Source organism: Littorina saxatilis, linkage group LG2, assembly GCF_037325665.1.
Source record: "Littorina saxatilis isolate snail1 linkage group LG2, US_GU_Lsax_2.0, whole genome shotgun sequence".
NCBI lineage: Eukaryota > Metazoa > Mollusca > Gastropoda > Littorinimorpha > Littorinidae > Littorina > Littorina saxatilis.
The window spans coordinates 9895139-9910760 of record NC_090246.1 but is presented as its reverse complement, the minus strand read 5'-3'; the positions used below and the strand labels follow the sequence as shown (position 1 = coordinate 9910760).

Here is a 15622-nt window from a genome sequence, read left to right as displayed (position 1 = left end):
ATAGGTGTGTGGGGGCCGTTTAAGGGAATGCGGATGGGGTGGGGTGTTTAGTTGAGTTTAGCCTCGTGATACTGTCTCCATTGAAGCTGGTAACTTTACAGAGGTTGTGAGCAGGAAATCTGAAAAGGCAGGCCGGGGTTCTAAAAGGGGGCAAGTCCTAAATAAATAGGTGTGTGGAGGACGTTTAAGGGGGGTGGGGTTCGGGTGTTTCTACAAGTTGAGTTTAGCCTCGAAACGCTGTCTTTACTGAAGCTGGCCAGTTTCTGGCATGGGTTGAATGTTGTTTCGTCACTGTTGTTGCTTGAGGCACCTCCTTTATTTCTTGCCCTTCGCAGCCTCTTCCACTACAGCAACCACAGCTTCATCACCAGCCTCCACTACAACAGCCTCTTCGCAGGCTACAGGTGACCCTGAAGACTCCAGCCAGAACCCCCCTACCACACAGTCTATTACCACAGACTCTGCCACAAGCATACCAGACACTGCTAGCACTGATACACATACTACCCTTGCTGCCACAAACACACAGACAAAAGCTACCAGTTCTGTCACAAACACACGAACAGATGTAAATACCCCAGACACCACTACTGTCAAAACAACCACACAATCCCCTTCCGGCACAGCAATTTTAAGTCATACAACTTCACAGAGTGTAGCTGGTACTGCCACACGTGGGCCTTTATTGCTAAGCACAGCAAACAGTACAGAAGAAGTAGATACAACTACACAAACAGCAACGGCCACTGATACTTCCACGTCTGATACTGACTACACACATACTGAAACCACGCCGGACACAGATACAACCACTCTTGACATGGACACCACATATTTTGTCACTGACCGACCATTGACAACCATTCACTACACAACGCCTGAGACCAGTTCCACGCCGCAGACCAACGTTTCTATGGAAACTGCAACCCCTTCTTTATCAGTTGTATCTACTGATACAACAACCCCTTCTGAAACGACAACAACCCCTTCTGAGACGACAACAACCCCTTCTGAGACGACAACAACCCCTTCTGGGACGACAACAACCCTTGCGACAACAACTTCTGAGACAATAACAACCCCCGAGACAACAGGCTCCGAGACAACAACCTTTGAGACGAACACTGTGCCCTCTGACACACCAACCTCTGAGGCGACAACAGTACTTTCTAAGACAACAGTAACCCCTAAGACTACAACAGAGCCTTCTTATACATCATCCTTTGATACAACAGATTTTGACACAACAACAACTACGATCACAACAGAGCCTTCTGAGACACCACGAACCCCTGAGACAACAGTCTCTGAGATAACAACCGCTTCGGAAATCAAAAGTACTGAGACAACAACAGTCTCCCCTGATACAACAACAACCTCTGAGACGACAACAGAGCCTCCTGATACAACAGTCTCTCAGACAGAGGTCTCAGATACAACAACCTCTAATATAACTGAGACAACAACAGCGCCTCCTGATACAACAGTCTCTCAGACAGAGGTCTCAGATACAACAACTTCTAATATAACTGAGACAACAACAACGCCTCCTGATACAACAGTCTCTCAGACAGAGGTCTCAGATACAACAACCTCTTATATAACTGAGACAACAACAGTGCCTCCTGAGACAACATCAGTACCTTCTAAAACAGAACCAGTGACAGACACAACAACAACCCCTTCTGTAACAACAACATCCCCAGGTACAACACTTCTCTCTGAAACAACAACAACGTTGCCTGATACAACCTTTTTTGACACAACAGATTTGATTAGAACTGCTGAAACAACTGTAGCAACCACATCTGAGAGAACTGCTGAAACAACTGAAACATCCCCATCTGAGATGCCAGTGTCAAGTGAAGCAACACGCCTTCCGCAGAGAACGACCTCTGGAACAACTCCCTTTGCTGAAGCAACTACCACTGCTATGGAAACAACAAGCAGGACAACCACCCTTTCAACTGAGAAAACATCTCCTGAAGTCATCTCATCTCTGAAAACTACTACTGTGGAAGAAACAAGCACCTCCTCTCAGAGAACAGCCCCCGTTAGGACAACTATTTGGAATGAGAGCTCTCCTGGGTCAACGCAATATGCAGACAAAACAACCACTTCTGCTGAGACTACGACCACTGCATCTGAAATGTCGTCATTTGAAACCACAACAGGTTCTCAGGACCTTTCATCACACACCTCACATACTACAAAGCAACAACAAACAACTGAGGCTCGACAGACTACAGAGAGACCGCATACTACAGAGTCACCTCAAACTACAGAGAGGCCACATACTACAAAGTCACCTCAAACTACAGAGAGGCCACATACTACAAAGTCACCTCAAACTACAGAGAGACCGCATACTACAAAGTCACCTCAAACTACAGAGAGGCCACATACTACAAAGTCACCTCAAACTACAGAGAGGCCACATACTACAAAGTCACCTCAAACTACAGAGAGGCCACATACTACAAAGTCACCTCAAACTACAGATATACCACATACTACCAAGGCACCGGAAGCTACAGAGAGACCACAAACAACACGGGGTCCGCAAACTACAGATATACCACATACTACAGAAGGACCCCAAACAACACAGCCTTACGAAGTCACTGTTACAGTTAAACCACAAACAAGAGAGTCTCCAGAAACTACAGATTATTCAACAACTTCAACGGAGGAACCTGTTCCGTCTTCAGAAAGACCACAGACAACTGAAGGACCATCGTTCCAGTCTTCGGAAAGACCACAGACAACTGAAGGACCATCTCTGCAATCATCAGAATCATCGAATACGTCAACAGATTATGGTTCATCTCCTGACACTACTGTGGATTCTCAGACAACAGAGACGAGCCTTCAAACTTCATCCAGTGCTGAAGCTACGCATGTCACTGACACTCTACAAACAAAACAATCTTCAGGCCATAGCCAACCAGAAACAACTGAAAGACCTCACGAGCAAACAACACAGCGGCCAGACACCACAAAGAGACCAACTACACAGAGTCCACAAACCACACAAAGACCAACTACACATGCCCCAAAAACCACACAAAGACCAACTACACAGGGCCCACAAACCACACAAAGACCAACTACACAGAGTCCACAAACCACACAAAGACCAACTAAACGGGGCCCACAAACCACACAAAGACCAACTACACAGAGCCCACAAACCACACAAAGACCAACTACACAGGCCCCACAAACCACACAAAGACCAACTACACAGGCCCCACAAACCACACAAAGACCAACTACACAGGGCCCACAAACCACACAAAGACCAACTACACAGAGCCCACAAACCACACAAAGACCAACTACACAGGGCCCACAAACCACACAAAGACCATCTACACAGGGCCCACAAACCACACAGGGCCCACAAACCACACAAAGACCAACTACACAGAGCCCACAAACCACACAGGGCCCACAAACCACACAAAGACCATCTACACAGGGCCCACAAACCACACAGGGCCCACAAACCACACAGGGCCCACAAACCACACAAAGACCAACTACACAGAGCCCACAAACCACACAAAGACCAACTACACAGAGCCCACAAACTACACAGAGCCCACAAACCACACAAAGACCAACTACACAGAGCCCACAAACCACACAGAGCCCACAAACCACACAAAGACCAACTACACAGAGCCCACAAACTACACAGAGCCCAACTACACAGAAACCCCGAACTACACAAAGACCAACCACACAAAGACCACAAACCACACAGAGACCAACTACACAGAAACCCCGAACTACACAAAGACCAACCACACAAAGACCACAAACCACACAGAGACCAACTACACAGAAACCCCGAACTACACAAAGACCAACCACACAAAGACCACAAACCACACAGAGACCAACTACACAGAGCCCACAAACCACACAAAGACCAACTACACAGGGCCCACAAACCACACAAAGACCAACTACACAGAGCCCACAAACTACACAGAAACCAACTACACAGGGCCCACAAACCACACAAAGACCAACTACACGGGGCCCACAAACCACACAAAGACCAACTACACAGAGCCCACAAACTACACAGAGACCAACCACGCAAAGACCAGAAACCACGCAGAGACCAACTACACCAAGACCACAAACCACACATAGACCAACCACACCAAGACCACAAGCAACACAGAGACCCAGTACACAGAGCCCACAAACTACACAAAGGCCAACCACACAAAGACCACAAACCACACAGCGACCAGCTACACTGAAACCTCAAACTACACAAAGACCAACCACACAAAGACCAGTATTTCACCACACAACACATACCCCTCAAACAACAGCACAGTCCCCACAAACAACGCCACAGACAACCAGGGGGTCTGGTATACACATTGGCATCGGACCATTCAGGGTTGCTGCCGGTGCCTCGCTGCAGGTAGATCCCGAGTCGCCCGTGAATGCAGGGGAGACAAGCGCGGTGATGACAGAAACGAAGATCACCAAAGGCCCCACAGGTTACCTCGACAGTAAGCTTGGGCTGTGTGCTGTGTCTTAAGGCGGTCCTTAATTGAGCCCGAAGTCGACTTCGCGAAGTCTTTTTACCTCCATCTTAGTGCTAAAAGCTTCGTGCGGCCAGCTTCGCGAAGTCTTTTTACCTCCATCTTAGTGCTAAAAGCTTCGTGCGGCCAGCTTCGCGAAGTCTTTTTACCTCCATCTTAGTGCTAAAAGCTTCGTGCGGCCAGCTTCGCGAAGTCTTTTTACCTCCATCTTAGTGCTAAAAGCTTCGTGCGGCCAGCTTCGCGAAGTCTTTTTACCTCCATCTTAGTGCTAAAAGCTTCGTGCGGCCAGCTTCGCGGAGTATGCTTCGCGTAGTCGACTTGGCCCAGTTAAGGACATGCTTTACACCTGAAAGTGCATCTCGGGTAGCACCTGGCATTCGCAGTCAAATGTGTCTGATCTTAGGCCCTGTGAAATTTGAACTGTAAGCTTGAGATTATAATTCATGGTAGTTCGATTACTTTTGAGAATGTGTGCTGAACTGAAAATATAAGACAAAGCAGCTGAAATAGTGCTGCCCATATTCACTCGAAGAAAATATCCGTGAAACAGATTGGAAACTTAACTTTGCAGTACATAGTTTATATGTACATACCAATAAACAGTTTTGTGAACGTTGTGCATCCATGGCAGTTTATCTTTTGCAGGGCTTTTCTAACAATTGCGAAATTCATAGCTGGCAGTTTTGCTTTTTTATGGCTATTCTGGCGGTTGTAAAATTCAAGTTAACACACTTGCCTGAATGATCAGATGTTTACCTGCGATGCACTTGTGTAATTGGGACATGTGGGGGAAACATGTTGGTCATGATAACAGGGCTGTGGCATGGCGATATTTACTCTCAGCATGGCATATGGAATGGATGCATGGTTTGGGTTTCGCTCTATCAGTGAATGGGTGTTGTTCTAATTTTGCATGAGCTATGAATGATCTGTTCTGATTTTTCAGTGAAAGTAGATGCATTGTCTTATGCCTGAAGTGCCTTTGATGTGTTTTAAAACAAAAATTACGTTGCAGGCATATTGTCAGTTTATAACTATTAGTTAACGGTAGGATCTTCATTTAAGTTTTCAGGGTTAAGACCAGGTTAGTTAGAGATGTACTTAGAAGGAAGTAGCTTTATTACTAGGTCTTGTTAAGTCTCATATTAAAAGTGTATTAACACTTCTTTCACTATAGTTTTAAAAGTAAATTTAGTCTTCATATTCAGAAGAGCCAGAGAGGTGTGAAGTGGGTAATAGTTTTCTCTCTATTCTCGTATCATAAAGGCAAAGACGTTCTTCGTTATGTTCATTCCTTATTCACAAAAATTGACATATGTGTTATCTCATTTTTGCAGTTTTTTTTAATTGTGGCAAACTCTCTTTTATGCTGATCCTTTATAATTGATTGGGCTGGTCGGGAGGCGAAAAGACTTCAATTTTGTCACTGTAAAATTAATAGTTTCCTTGTCCCACCCCTATAGTGACAGACATACACATAGGTACCTTTCCTAGAGTTATATATTATTTTGGTACCTTACATGAACCCTTTTGTTCACATGTGGTTTGTAGTGGACCTTTATTTTGGAATTTTTAGGTTTTATTTAATGTACAATATGTTTGTCTACCCTGCTTCAAACCCACCAATTATTTTCAGGGGTAAGGATGGGTGGGTGGTTGGCGTTGTTTATGAATGCACTTTTAGACGTAGAGTTTCAGAAGATGGGCATGAATTAGCTTCACGTGTGTGTTCACGGTACAGGCAGAAACAGCTGCGAATGGACACCATGCAGTATTAACAGCAGACGCAAACATAATAGTCTGTGCAAGTAGAGCTAAATAGAAGAAAGTAAATTTTATGCTAAAACAGACCTAGTCTGCGACATTTAGTAGCCAGCGTGCAGTAGAGATAGCAAAAAATAAATATTTCAATATGTTTGGTTTTGTTTGCCTAGTTTTTTCCTGATGTAAGTGCATTTTTGTCAGCTTTAAATGTGACCACTTTCATTTTTTGCTTCAAATTACACAGAGGTAAATATAAGAAATGCATGGGTAGACAAGACTGCAGCGTGCATGATCAGAAAGGCGAAAGCTCTTTTGCAACAGTATTAGAAACCACAGTTTGCTTAAGTAGTAGGTAGTGGGTCGCACTCTAGAAAAATCATATAAAGTGCTGTTCACATGGCAGACTTGCAACAAACTTGTGACCAACTTTAGTCGTTTGAAAATCGCTCCTGAGTTGTTGAGGCCGAATCGGCGAAAAGTCGGCCATGTGAACAGCCCCAGCGACTCGCGCCAGACTCGCCAGCGACTCGCGCCAGACTCCAAAACCCAGTTGAGCACTGCCCGACTCAGCCGTGACTCGCCAGCGACTCGCGCCAGACTTTTTTTTTTATCGTGCTTACTGATTGGTTAGCTCTAGCCACTGAGTTAAATATAGACGTGGCTCCAGCCTTCCTTCTCCGGAAAACAACGAGGACAACCGGACAATCCCGAAAGGCTAAGTCTGGCGGTGAGGCTCGCCGCCTAAAACTAGTTTGCGAGTTTGTGCTGTTCACATGGGCAGCGATTTTGATTTGACTTGCCGCCGACTAAAATCGCTTGAAAATTGGTCCCAAGTTGGTTTCAAGTCTGCCATGTGAACAGCACTTAATGTTTCTTAGAACAGAAAAAAATCGTTGGCTTTTCAAACTAAGTGATGCTGATTTGAAAGGAAAAAGCATGCACATATATATTTTATCTAAGAGTTGTACTACTGTAATAAACTGGTAAAGTTAACTGTTGTCAACCCTTTTTCTTTCCAACAGCAAATCAGACATAGTAAAAGCTAGGAGAACATGGTATTAGATTTCTTATTTCGCAGTGAAAAGCTGTGATTTGGACAGTTTTGGGATAAAACGACTGGGCAGCTAAGAAATCCATCCCAACAGGTTGCTTATCGATTTATTCAAATGGGAGTCTTAAATGTTGATAATCAGTGTACATGGGTTTTGTAACATTGAGTCATATAAAGTGCATCCTTAAACCAGTTTTGATGCGTTTATTAGGAGAGTTTTGGTTTCAGTTGTATACCCAAGAAAAGTGCATTCACACACACTGATCAGGCTAAAGATGTCTATGTGTTAGAATACGTGTTAAGATAGCTGTTTCCAGCCAAAGAACACAGGAAGAACGTTTCATGCTGGCGCGATATTGAAAGTGAATGGCAGGATTCATGTTGACAAATACCGCAAGCCTTATAAAGTATAAGGTCACAGAAGTAAATTTAGCATTGCCAGCACAAGAAATGAGAGCTATATATATCTGCCGCGCGCCGATGTTGATCTTTAAGGAAGAATACACCATGCTAATAATAATAGACTAAATAGTACAATTTCGAGTTCTCTCTCTGAATTTAGTGTCAGATGCTCCGTTTTAGACAGTCATGCCTACAATATTTTGGTACAACCCTGCTATTCTGATTTAGAATAGTCATGCTCAGCTGTTGTTTTCTCAAGACACATTTTTCAACTTTGTTGTTGTTAAAAAGACTCGAATCTCAAAGAGCCTGTTCGTTCATGATAAAGTTCAATCTGCATAGATTACAAACAAAACGATAATACTAGTAGTACTTTGATTGCCATTGACACAGTAGAACGTGGTCTAGCTCCGTATGGTGATTTCCCTCCTCTGTCCCCCAGTCGCGTGGCCGTTGTTCCTGATCGAGGTGGAGGACAAGATGGAGGGCAGCTTCACCAACATCACCTGCATTGACGAGGTCCACCTGGACATCAACAGCAAGGTCAACGAGGTCATGCGCGACTTCATCGCTCTGATCGGCCACACCGTCTGTCTCAACGCGTCGGACGTCACGCTGGAGCTCAAGTCTGGAAACATCCGCTTCCGAGGGGCCAAGGTGAGTAAGGGTATTCTTCTTCTGCGTTCGATATTCACGGCCGTCATATCCTCAGGTCGGTGGCTGCCATGAAGTTCGCATTCTTCTGCAGTCCGGCAGCGGATCCCCAGAGCTTGGTGCCCAGGCTGGTGTCTTCTGGCCAGTAGTGCTCTCCAGATGTGGGCAGGTCTGTAGAATGTGTACAGGGGTTTGTTCCTCTGAGCCACACTCACATTGGGCTGTGTCGCTGAGTCCCAGTCTCTTCAGGTGTTTTTTCAGCCCACAGTGAGCAGTGTGCAGACGAGGAATGGTGGTCTGGCTTCTTACTGTGGGAGTAAGGGTATAAGGGTGGCCATTTCTGCGAAAACAGTCACTATGGTCAAAATAATTGTAATATGCATCCCAATGTGTGTTCCGTAATCTATGTCTGTTTTATAATGTACTGATATTTCCTTGAACTTTTAGAAATTCAGCTGTAAGTGGCAGTCAGTGAGGAAAGGAAAGTTTGTATACGTTTGGCTCCAATTTTGACCCCGCGTTTCTCCAATCAGAGGCTTCTGACAACTGAGTCCAAAGTCGCTGAAATGGCCACAATTATGATGTGTCATGTGTAGACCCAAAGCTGCATGTGTGTACACTGGCACAACCCTCTTTGGAGACCCCAAATTAAGACTTCCTTACTATAAAACCAACCACACGTTTGAAGATTGTTGTCTTCATAGCGTCTGTAAACTTACGTCCATTTTGAGAGTCCTTACCTTCTTAGATCCAAATTTTTAAATTTGTGATAAAATAAAAGGGGAGGATGGGGAGGGGTGTTCCATTGTATTTTAGACAAAGCTTGCTATAATGGTTGAATCATGGAGGCAGTCTTAGCCTTGAGCTTAAAATGGCCCATGGAGACATTTTACGATTGTGAACCAATGACTTTCAGAGAGGCTATTTGCTTTTAAGTTTGATGAGGTAATGAAACAAACCTGGGCAGCTACATGAACATTGGAGTTGAACGGCTTCCTGGCTTTCTTTGTGTAACACCTGGGCAGTTACATGAACATTGGAGTTGAACGGCTTCCTGGCTTTCTTTGTGTAACATCTGGGCAGTTACATGAACATTGGAGTTGAACGTCTTCCTTGCTTTCTTTGTGTAACACCTGGGCAGTTACATGAACATTGGAGTTGAACGGCTTCCTGGCTTTCTTTGTGTAACACCTGGGCAGTTACATGAACATTGGAGTTGAACGGCTTCCTGGCTTTCTTTGTGTAACACCTGGGCAGTTACATGAACATTGGAGTTGAACGGCTTTCTGGCTTTCTTTGTGTAACACCTGGACAGTTACATGAACATTGGAGTTGAACTGCTTCCTTTGTGTAACACCTGGGCAGTTACATGAACATTGGAGTTTAACTGCTTCCTTGCTTGCTTTGTGTAACACCTGGGCAGTTACATGAACATTGGAGTTGAACGGCTTCCTGGCTTTCTTTGTGTAACACCTGGGCAGTTACATGAACATTGGAGTTGAACGGCTTCCTGGCTTTCTTTGTGTAACACCTGGGCAGTTACATGAACATTGGAGTTGAACTGCTTCCGTGCATGCTTTGTGTAACTGCAATTCAGTCTCCGTGATCTCTCTGTCTGTCTTGCAGGCCAGAATCTTCATCCAATTTTCACTGAAGTATCGCAGCTCTCACCCAGAGTCTGTGGAAAGCTGCGCGTCAGAGTTTAAAGTTCACCTCCTGCAGGAGCTCCCCCAGCGGTTCCAGCGCGTGAGTGAGGAGGTGGTGCCGTCGCTGTGTACGGAGTTGACCTACGTCAGGGGCGACACCAATGTTACTCGCAGCTCTTGGGATTGTCCGAAGGGCTACCAGCTAGAGGTCAACCTCTTCGTCTGCCAGAGGTCAGTACTGCGCTTGACCCTTTGTCGGCCGGAAGGCATAATTTAAAAAAAAATCATTGTTCTGGCAAAATTGGATAATGTGTGCTGCTCTCTTCTCTGACATTGATTTAAATATTAAGTTTATACGCGCACGAAAACACACACACACAAACGCACACTGACACACACACACACAAACGCACACTGACACACACACACACACACACTGACTCACACACACACACACACCCGCACGCACGCACGCACGCACACACGCACGCACGCACGCACGCACACACACATACACACACACATTCTCACACACACTCTCTGTCGCTCTCTCCTTCTTTTTCTCTTCCATCCTCTCACACACCAATCCTATCTTCTCTTTCAAAGTGCAAATCTAGTGCAACTTCACCCTACATTTCTTCACCCTACATTTCTTCACCCTACATTTCTTCATGTGTGTAACGCTACTCAGATCATGAACGTTGGCGCCACAACACTTGGTCCTAAAAATCTGATGTTATGTAATTGTTTCTGCAGATATCATAACGAAATTTGCACCCTGCATTCCCCAATAATTCAAGTATGTATCGTGCAAGTTTTGTGCAAATCGGTTTGTATTCTAGTGTGTAGCGCGAACACAAAAAAACGCAATTTTGCGCGAAATCCATGGGGTTTCCTTACCTTATTGACTACTTGTTTGGGTCAACAGAATCAGCAGCACTCCATTCAGCAGTCTACCATCAGCCACCCCCACCCCCAGCGCCACCGCTCCCCCCACCCCCGTCAACACCATCCCCCGGATGACCTTGACCTTCCAGGCGACCTTCACCCAGGTCACGCACCGACCCCGACACGGAATGGAGGCGTGTATCTCAGAGTACAACGCTGGCCTGATGGGCTTGCTGAGAGATCTGGAGTCTCACGTTCAGAGTCGGGATGGCTCCTGTCCTGACATCTACGTGGATATAACCAGGAACCTCAGCTTGGCTGTTCATGGTTCTAATACGGTGAAGAGCTTGTTTTATTTATAATAATTTAATTCAGTTCAGTTCAGTTCAGTTCAGTTCAGTTCAATTCAATTCAATTCAATTCAATTCAATTCAATTCTTCTTCTTCTTCTTCTTCTTCTTCTTCTTCTTCTTCTTCTTCTTCTTCTTCTTCTTCGTTCATGAGATGAAACTCCCACGTTCACTCATGTTTTTGCCCGAGTGGATGTTTACGTGTATGACCGCTTTTACCCCGCCACTTCGGCAGCCATACGCCGCTTTCGGGGGAAGCATGCTGGGTGTTTGTATAACCAACCGAACGCTTACATGGATTAAAGGATCTTTTCCGTGCGCATTTGGTCGTGTGCTTGCCTTTTCACACTTACGGGGATAAGGTCTGCACACAAGTTGACCTGGGAAATCGGAAATATTTCCACCCTTAACCCACCAGGCGGCCGCGGCCGGGATTTGAACTCACAACCTTCCGATTAGGAGGCCGATGTCTTATCCACTAGGCCACTGCGCCCGTCAGTGTAATTGAATACAACACAATTTATTGTCTGAATGTGGACATTTGTCTTTTGGTTCAAATGCAGTAATATAACATCACATAAGAATCAATCACGAGCTTATAAAATCATTTTGTCTGCTGTCGGTCTTTGTTAGTCTGTTTATTGTACATGCGTCTGTCATGGTAGTGATGTGTTGATGTCTATATAACTGAACTGTTCCCTTGTTTTTCTGTATAGCTGAAGGCTACAGCCCAGGTGATGCTCCTACCTATGGCTAAAGTCGTCACTCTACCTGACATGCACAGGTGTGCTGGTTACATCACCTCACGCTTCCGCAGCCCAGAGAAACACCTGCCCAATGTGACCTTGCCTGGATATTACCTTCACAACTGTTCGTCTATAGTGTTGAACCCTGCAGAGTTGACCTCGGATGGTGAACGTATTGTGTTCTCGTGTGCCGAAAGATATGTGTATGATGCCTTCAACTTTCTCTGCATAGATGGTGAGTCTTTGTGTGTATGTGTGTGTTTGTGTGTGTGTGTGTGTGTGTGTGTGTGTGTGTGTGTGTGTGTTTGTGTGTGTGTGTGTGTTTATATGTGTGTGTTTGCTTGTGGGTTTGAGTGTGCGTGTGTGTGTGTGTTTGTGTGTATGTGTGTGTGTGTGTGTGTGTGTGTGTGTGTGTGTGTGTGTGTGTGTGTGTGTGTGAACATGTATGTGTAGGTGTCTGTGTGTGTGTTCTTGCTTCTGTATTCGTTGTGATTGTATGTGCGTTTGAACTGTCTTATGTGTCATATGTTTTAAGAGAACAAGAACGAAGAGAAGATGAACGAAGGAAAGAAAAGAAAAGAAAGAAAGAAACAGAGAAACAAAGAAAGAAACAGAGAAACAAAGAAAGAAACAATCAAAAAACAAAACAAACACAACTTACAAACAAACAATTCGCACACTGCAAAAGCCGTTTGTGTAAGTTCTACAAGTCAGTTCAACCAAACCATATATCATTTGTATCTCCTTGATGTTACAGAGACGCGTCCATCCCACAAGGTAGAAATTGACATGACCATCGAGGACCTGGCGCCACAAAACAAGTGTCGAGAGGCGGTGGAGGCGGCGACCAAGTGGCTGTCGCAGCAAGTGGTGGAAGATACCCACTCCAGGCTCTACGCTGGCAGGCTGTGCAATGTGTCCACTGTGGGAGACAGAGTGGTACAGCTTCCTCGCAACAGTGCCCTCTCTCTTGATGTCTCTCGGGTAATATATGAACTGTTGAATCTTTGTTTTTAAAGAACCTTTGAGTTGTACATTTTCTGCGCTTTGTGTCAGCACTGTTTGTGTGTGTGTAAATAGTATTGTTGACACGTTTTTATATAGAAGCCTACTGTGGTTCTTGTGCTTAGGCTGTGTATTGGACTGTCACTGTATGCCTGCATTATTAGTTGTCAGTAATTATTATATGTGCTGATTGTTCTCTTTGCCTGCGCGCGTATATTATGTTGGTTATGTTTGGTCATAGTATGTTTGTTTATGTTTGGTCGTTATCTTTGCCTGTGCGTGTTTTGTATGTTTGGTCGTTTTTCTTTGCCTGTGCGTGTATAGTATGCTTGGTCGATGTATGTATTGTAAAGCGCTAAGAGTAGACATTTCTAGAATAGCGCTATAAAAGTTTGCATTATTATTATTATTATTATTACAAGGCAAGGAAAGCAACATTTATTTCAAAAACCTTTTGGATTACAGAGTTGTACAGCTTTCTCGTAACAGTGCTCTCTTCCTCTCGGGTGATATACATGCTTTGTCGAAACCCTATTTGAAGTACACCAGATTTAACACTTCCCTCTTTTTATATTTAGTCAAGTTTTGACTAAATATTTTAACATCGAGGGGGAATCGAAACGAGGGTCGTGGTGTATGTGCGTCTGTCTGTGTGTGTGTGTGTGTGTGTGTAGAGCGATTCAGACTAAACTACTGGACCGATCTTTATGAAATTTGACATGAGAGTTCCTGGGTATGAAATCCCCGAACGTTTTTTTCATTTTTTTGATAAATGTCTTTCATGACGTCATATCCGGCTTTTCGTGAAAGTTGAGGCGGCACTGTCACGCCCTCATTTTTCAACCAAATTGGTTGAAATTTTGGTCAAGTAATCTTCGACGAAGCCCGGGGTTCGGTATTGCATTTCAGCTTGGTGGCTTAAAAATTAATTAATGACTTTGGTCATTAAAAATCTGAAAATTGTAAAAAAAAATAAAAATTTATAAAACGATCCAAATTTACGTTTATCTTATTCTCCATCATTTGCTGATTCCAAAAACATATAAATATGTTATATTCGGATTAAAAACAAGCTCTGAAAATTAAATATATAAAAATTATTATCAAATTTTTTTTTTCGAAATCAATTCAAAAACACTTTCATCTTATTCCTTGTCGGTTCCTGATTCCAAAAATATATAGATATGATATGTTTGGATTAAAAACACGCTCAGAAAGTTAAAACGAAGAGAGGTACAGAAAAGCGTGCTATCCTTCTTAGCGCAACGAATACCCCGCTCTTCTTGTCAATTCCACGGGCACTGCCTTTGCCACGGGCGGTGGAGTGACGATGCTACGAGTATACGGTCTTGCTGCGTTGCGTTGCGTTCAGTTTCATTCTGTGAGTTCGACAGCTACTTGACTAAATATTGTATTTTCGCCTTACGCGACTTGTTATGATTCTGCTGTCCAGACTTGCTTATTAATGTCTGTAAATTTGCCTTCTTTTAAAAAGACTTCTCTCGTCGAAGGACTAATTTTTACTGAAAGAGGAAGTCGACTTCGCTCAAATAAATTGAGGCTTAACAATATGCCATTTCAGTTTCACATGATGATATACCTTCCAGCCCTTCTCTTTGTGCTACTGAGCATCCATGATTCTTATGTCTTCATTTAAGTATTGTACAAACCGCGGTGAATAAAACACTGTTTAACCCAAAAGTCTACTCCAATGTTTTCTTCCTCAATACCACTATAACTCAGTGTCACATGATGCTATATATCTTTCAGGCCACCATCTCCATCCCCTTCGTGCTACTGAGCATCCACGGAGAGTCAGCGCCAGTGGAGAAATGCAGGGCCCTTCTGTACTCCCACCTAGCGCTGTCCCTGGGTGACCCTGTCATCAGCATGATGCGGAACGTAACCCGGGCGTGTCCCGATGCCGTGGCTCCGCTCAACTACACCAGGGCGGCTGAAGAGTGGGGGTGCTTTGTGGGGCGCGTGTACAATGCCCAGACACACTCCTGTGACAAGTTTGGCGCCCTGGAGGAGAGTATCACCAAGACCAAAGGTACCGTGGGAATATCTGTAGGCCATACAGTACAATACAGGGGCAGATCACATCCTTTTCAAAGGGGGGGTTTCCAAACTTCTTATAGGGAAAATGTTGATGAACATCAAGGAAAAGGGAGCAATCTGGTGCAATCTGAGCATCAGTTTTTCTTTATTTTAAATTTTTTCTTTTTTTTAGGCGGGGGTGGGGGGGAGGGGGGGGGGTCGGAAATCCCGGACCCCCCCCCCCCCCCTGGTTCCGCCCCTGCGATAGAACCCCCCTTTTAAGACCCCAAATTTAAGACTTCCGCCGTTATAAGACCTTGAGTTTTTATATTTTCTGTTCTTAACCTGTGTACATTTGCCCCCATTTTAAGACTCCCTCCTTTATAAGACCTGTGTAGAGAGGACACTTTATGCACATGTTATAGTATACAGACTAGACAGGATAAATGACAACTTGTTTAGTTATACAGAGCAATTGCACAAACGATAGGTGAGGGAC

General features: G+C 44.4%; 1 protein-coding gene across 3 annotated transcripts in view; it reads left to right on the top strand.

Moving 5' to 3' along the window:
• The window catches only part of LOC138958158 (uncharacterized), a 105203-nt gene that overhangs the window by 35900 nt on the left and 53681 nt on the right, over positions 1-15622 (top strand). For 2 of the 3 annotated variants that reach the window (XM_070329237.1, XM_070329238.1), the window contains 7 exons: positions 336-4544; positions 8237-8451; positions 10075-10325; positions 11023-11320; positions 12049-12313; positions 12836-13062; positions 14854-15136. In XM_070329237.1, coding sequence (XP_070185338.1) covers positions 336-4544; positions 8237-8451; positions 10075-10325; positions 11023-11320; positions 12049-12313; positions 12836-13062; positions 14854-15136 — 5748 coding nt within the window. The remainder of the gene's footprint in view (positions 1-335; positions 4545-8236; positions 8452-10074; positions 10326-11022; positions 11321-12048; positions 12314-12835; positions 13063-14853; positions 15137-15622) is intronic. The other variant, XM_070329239.1, reaches the window with a different exon arrangement.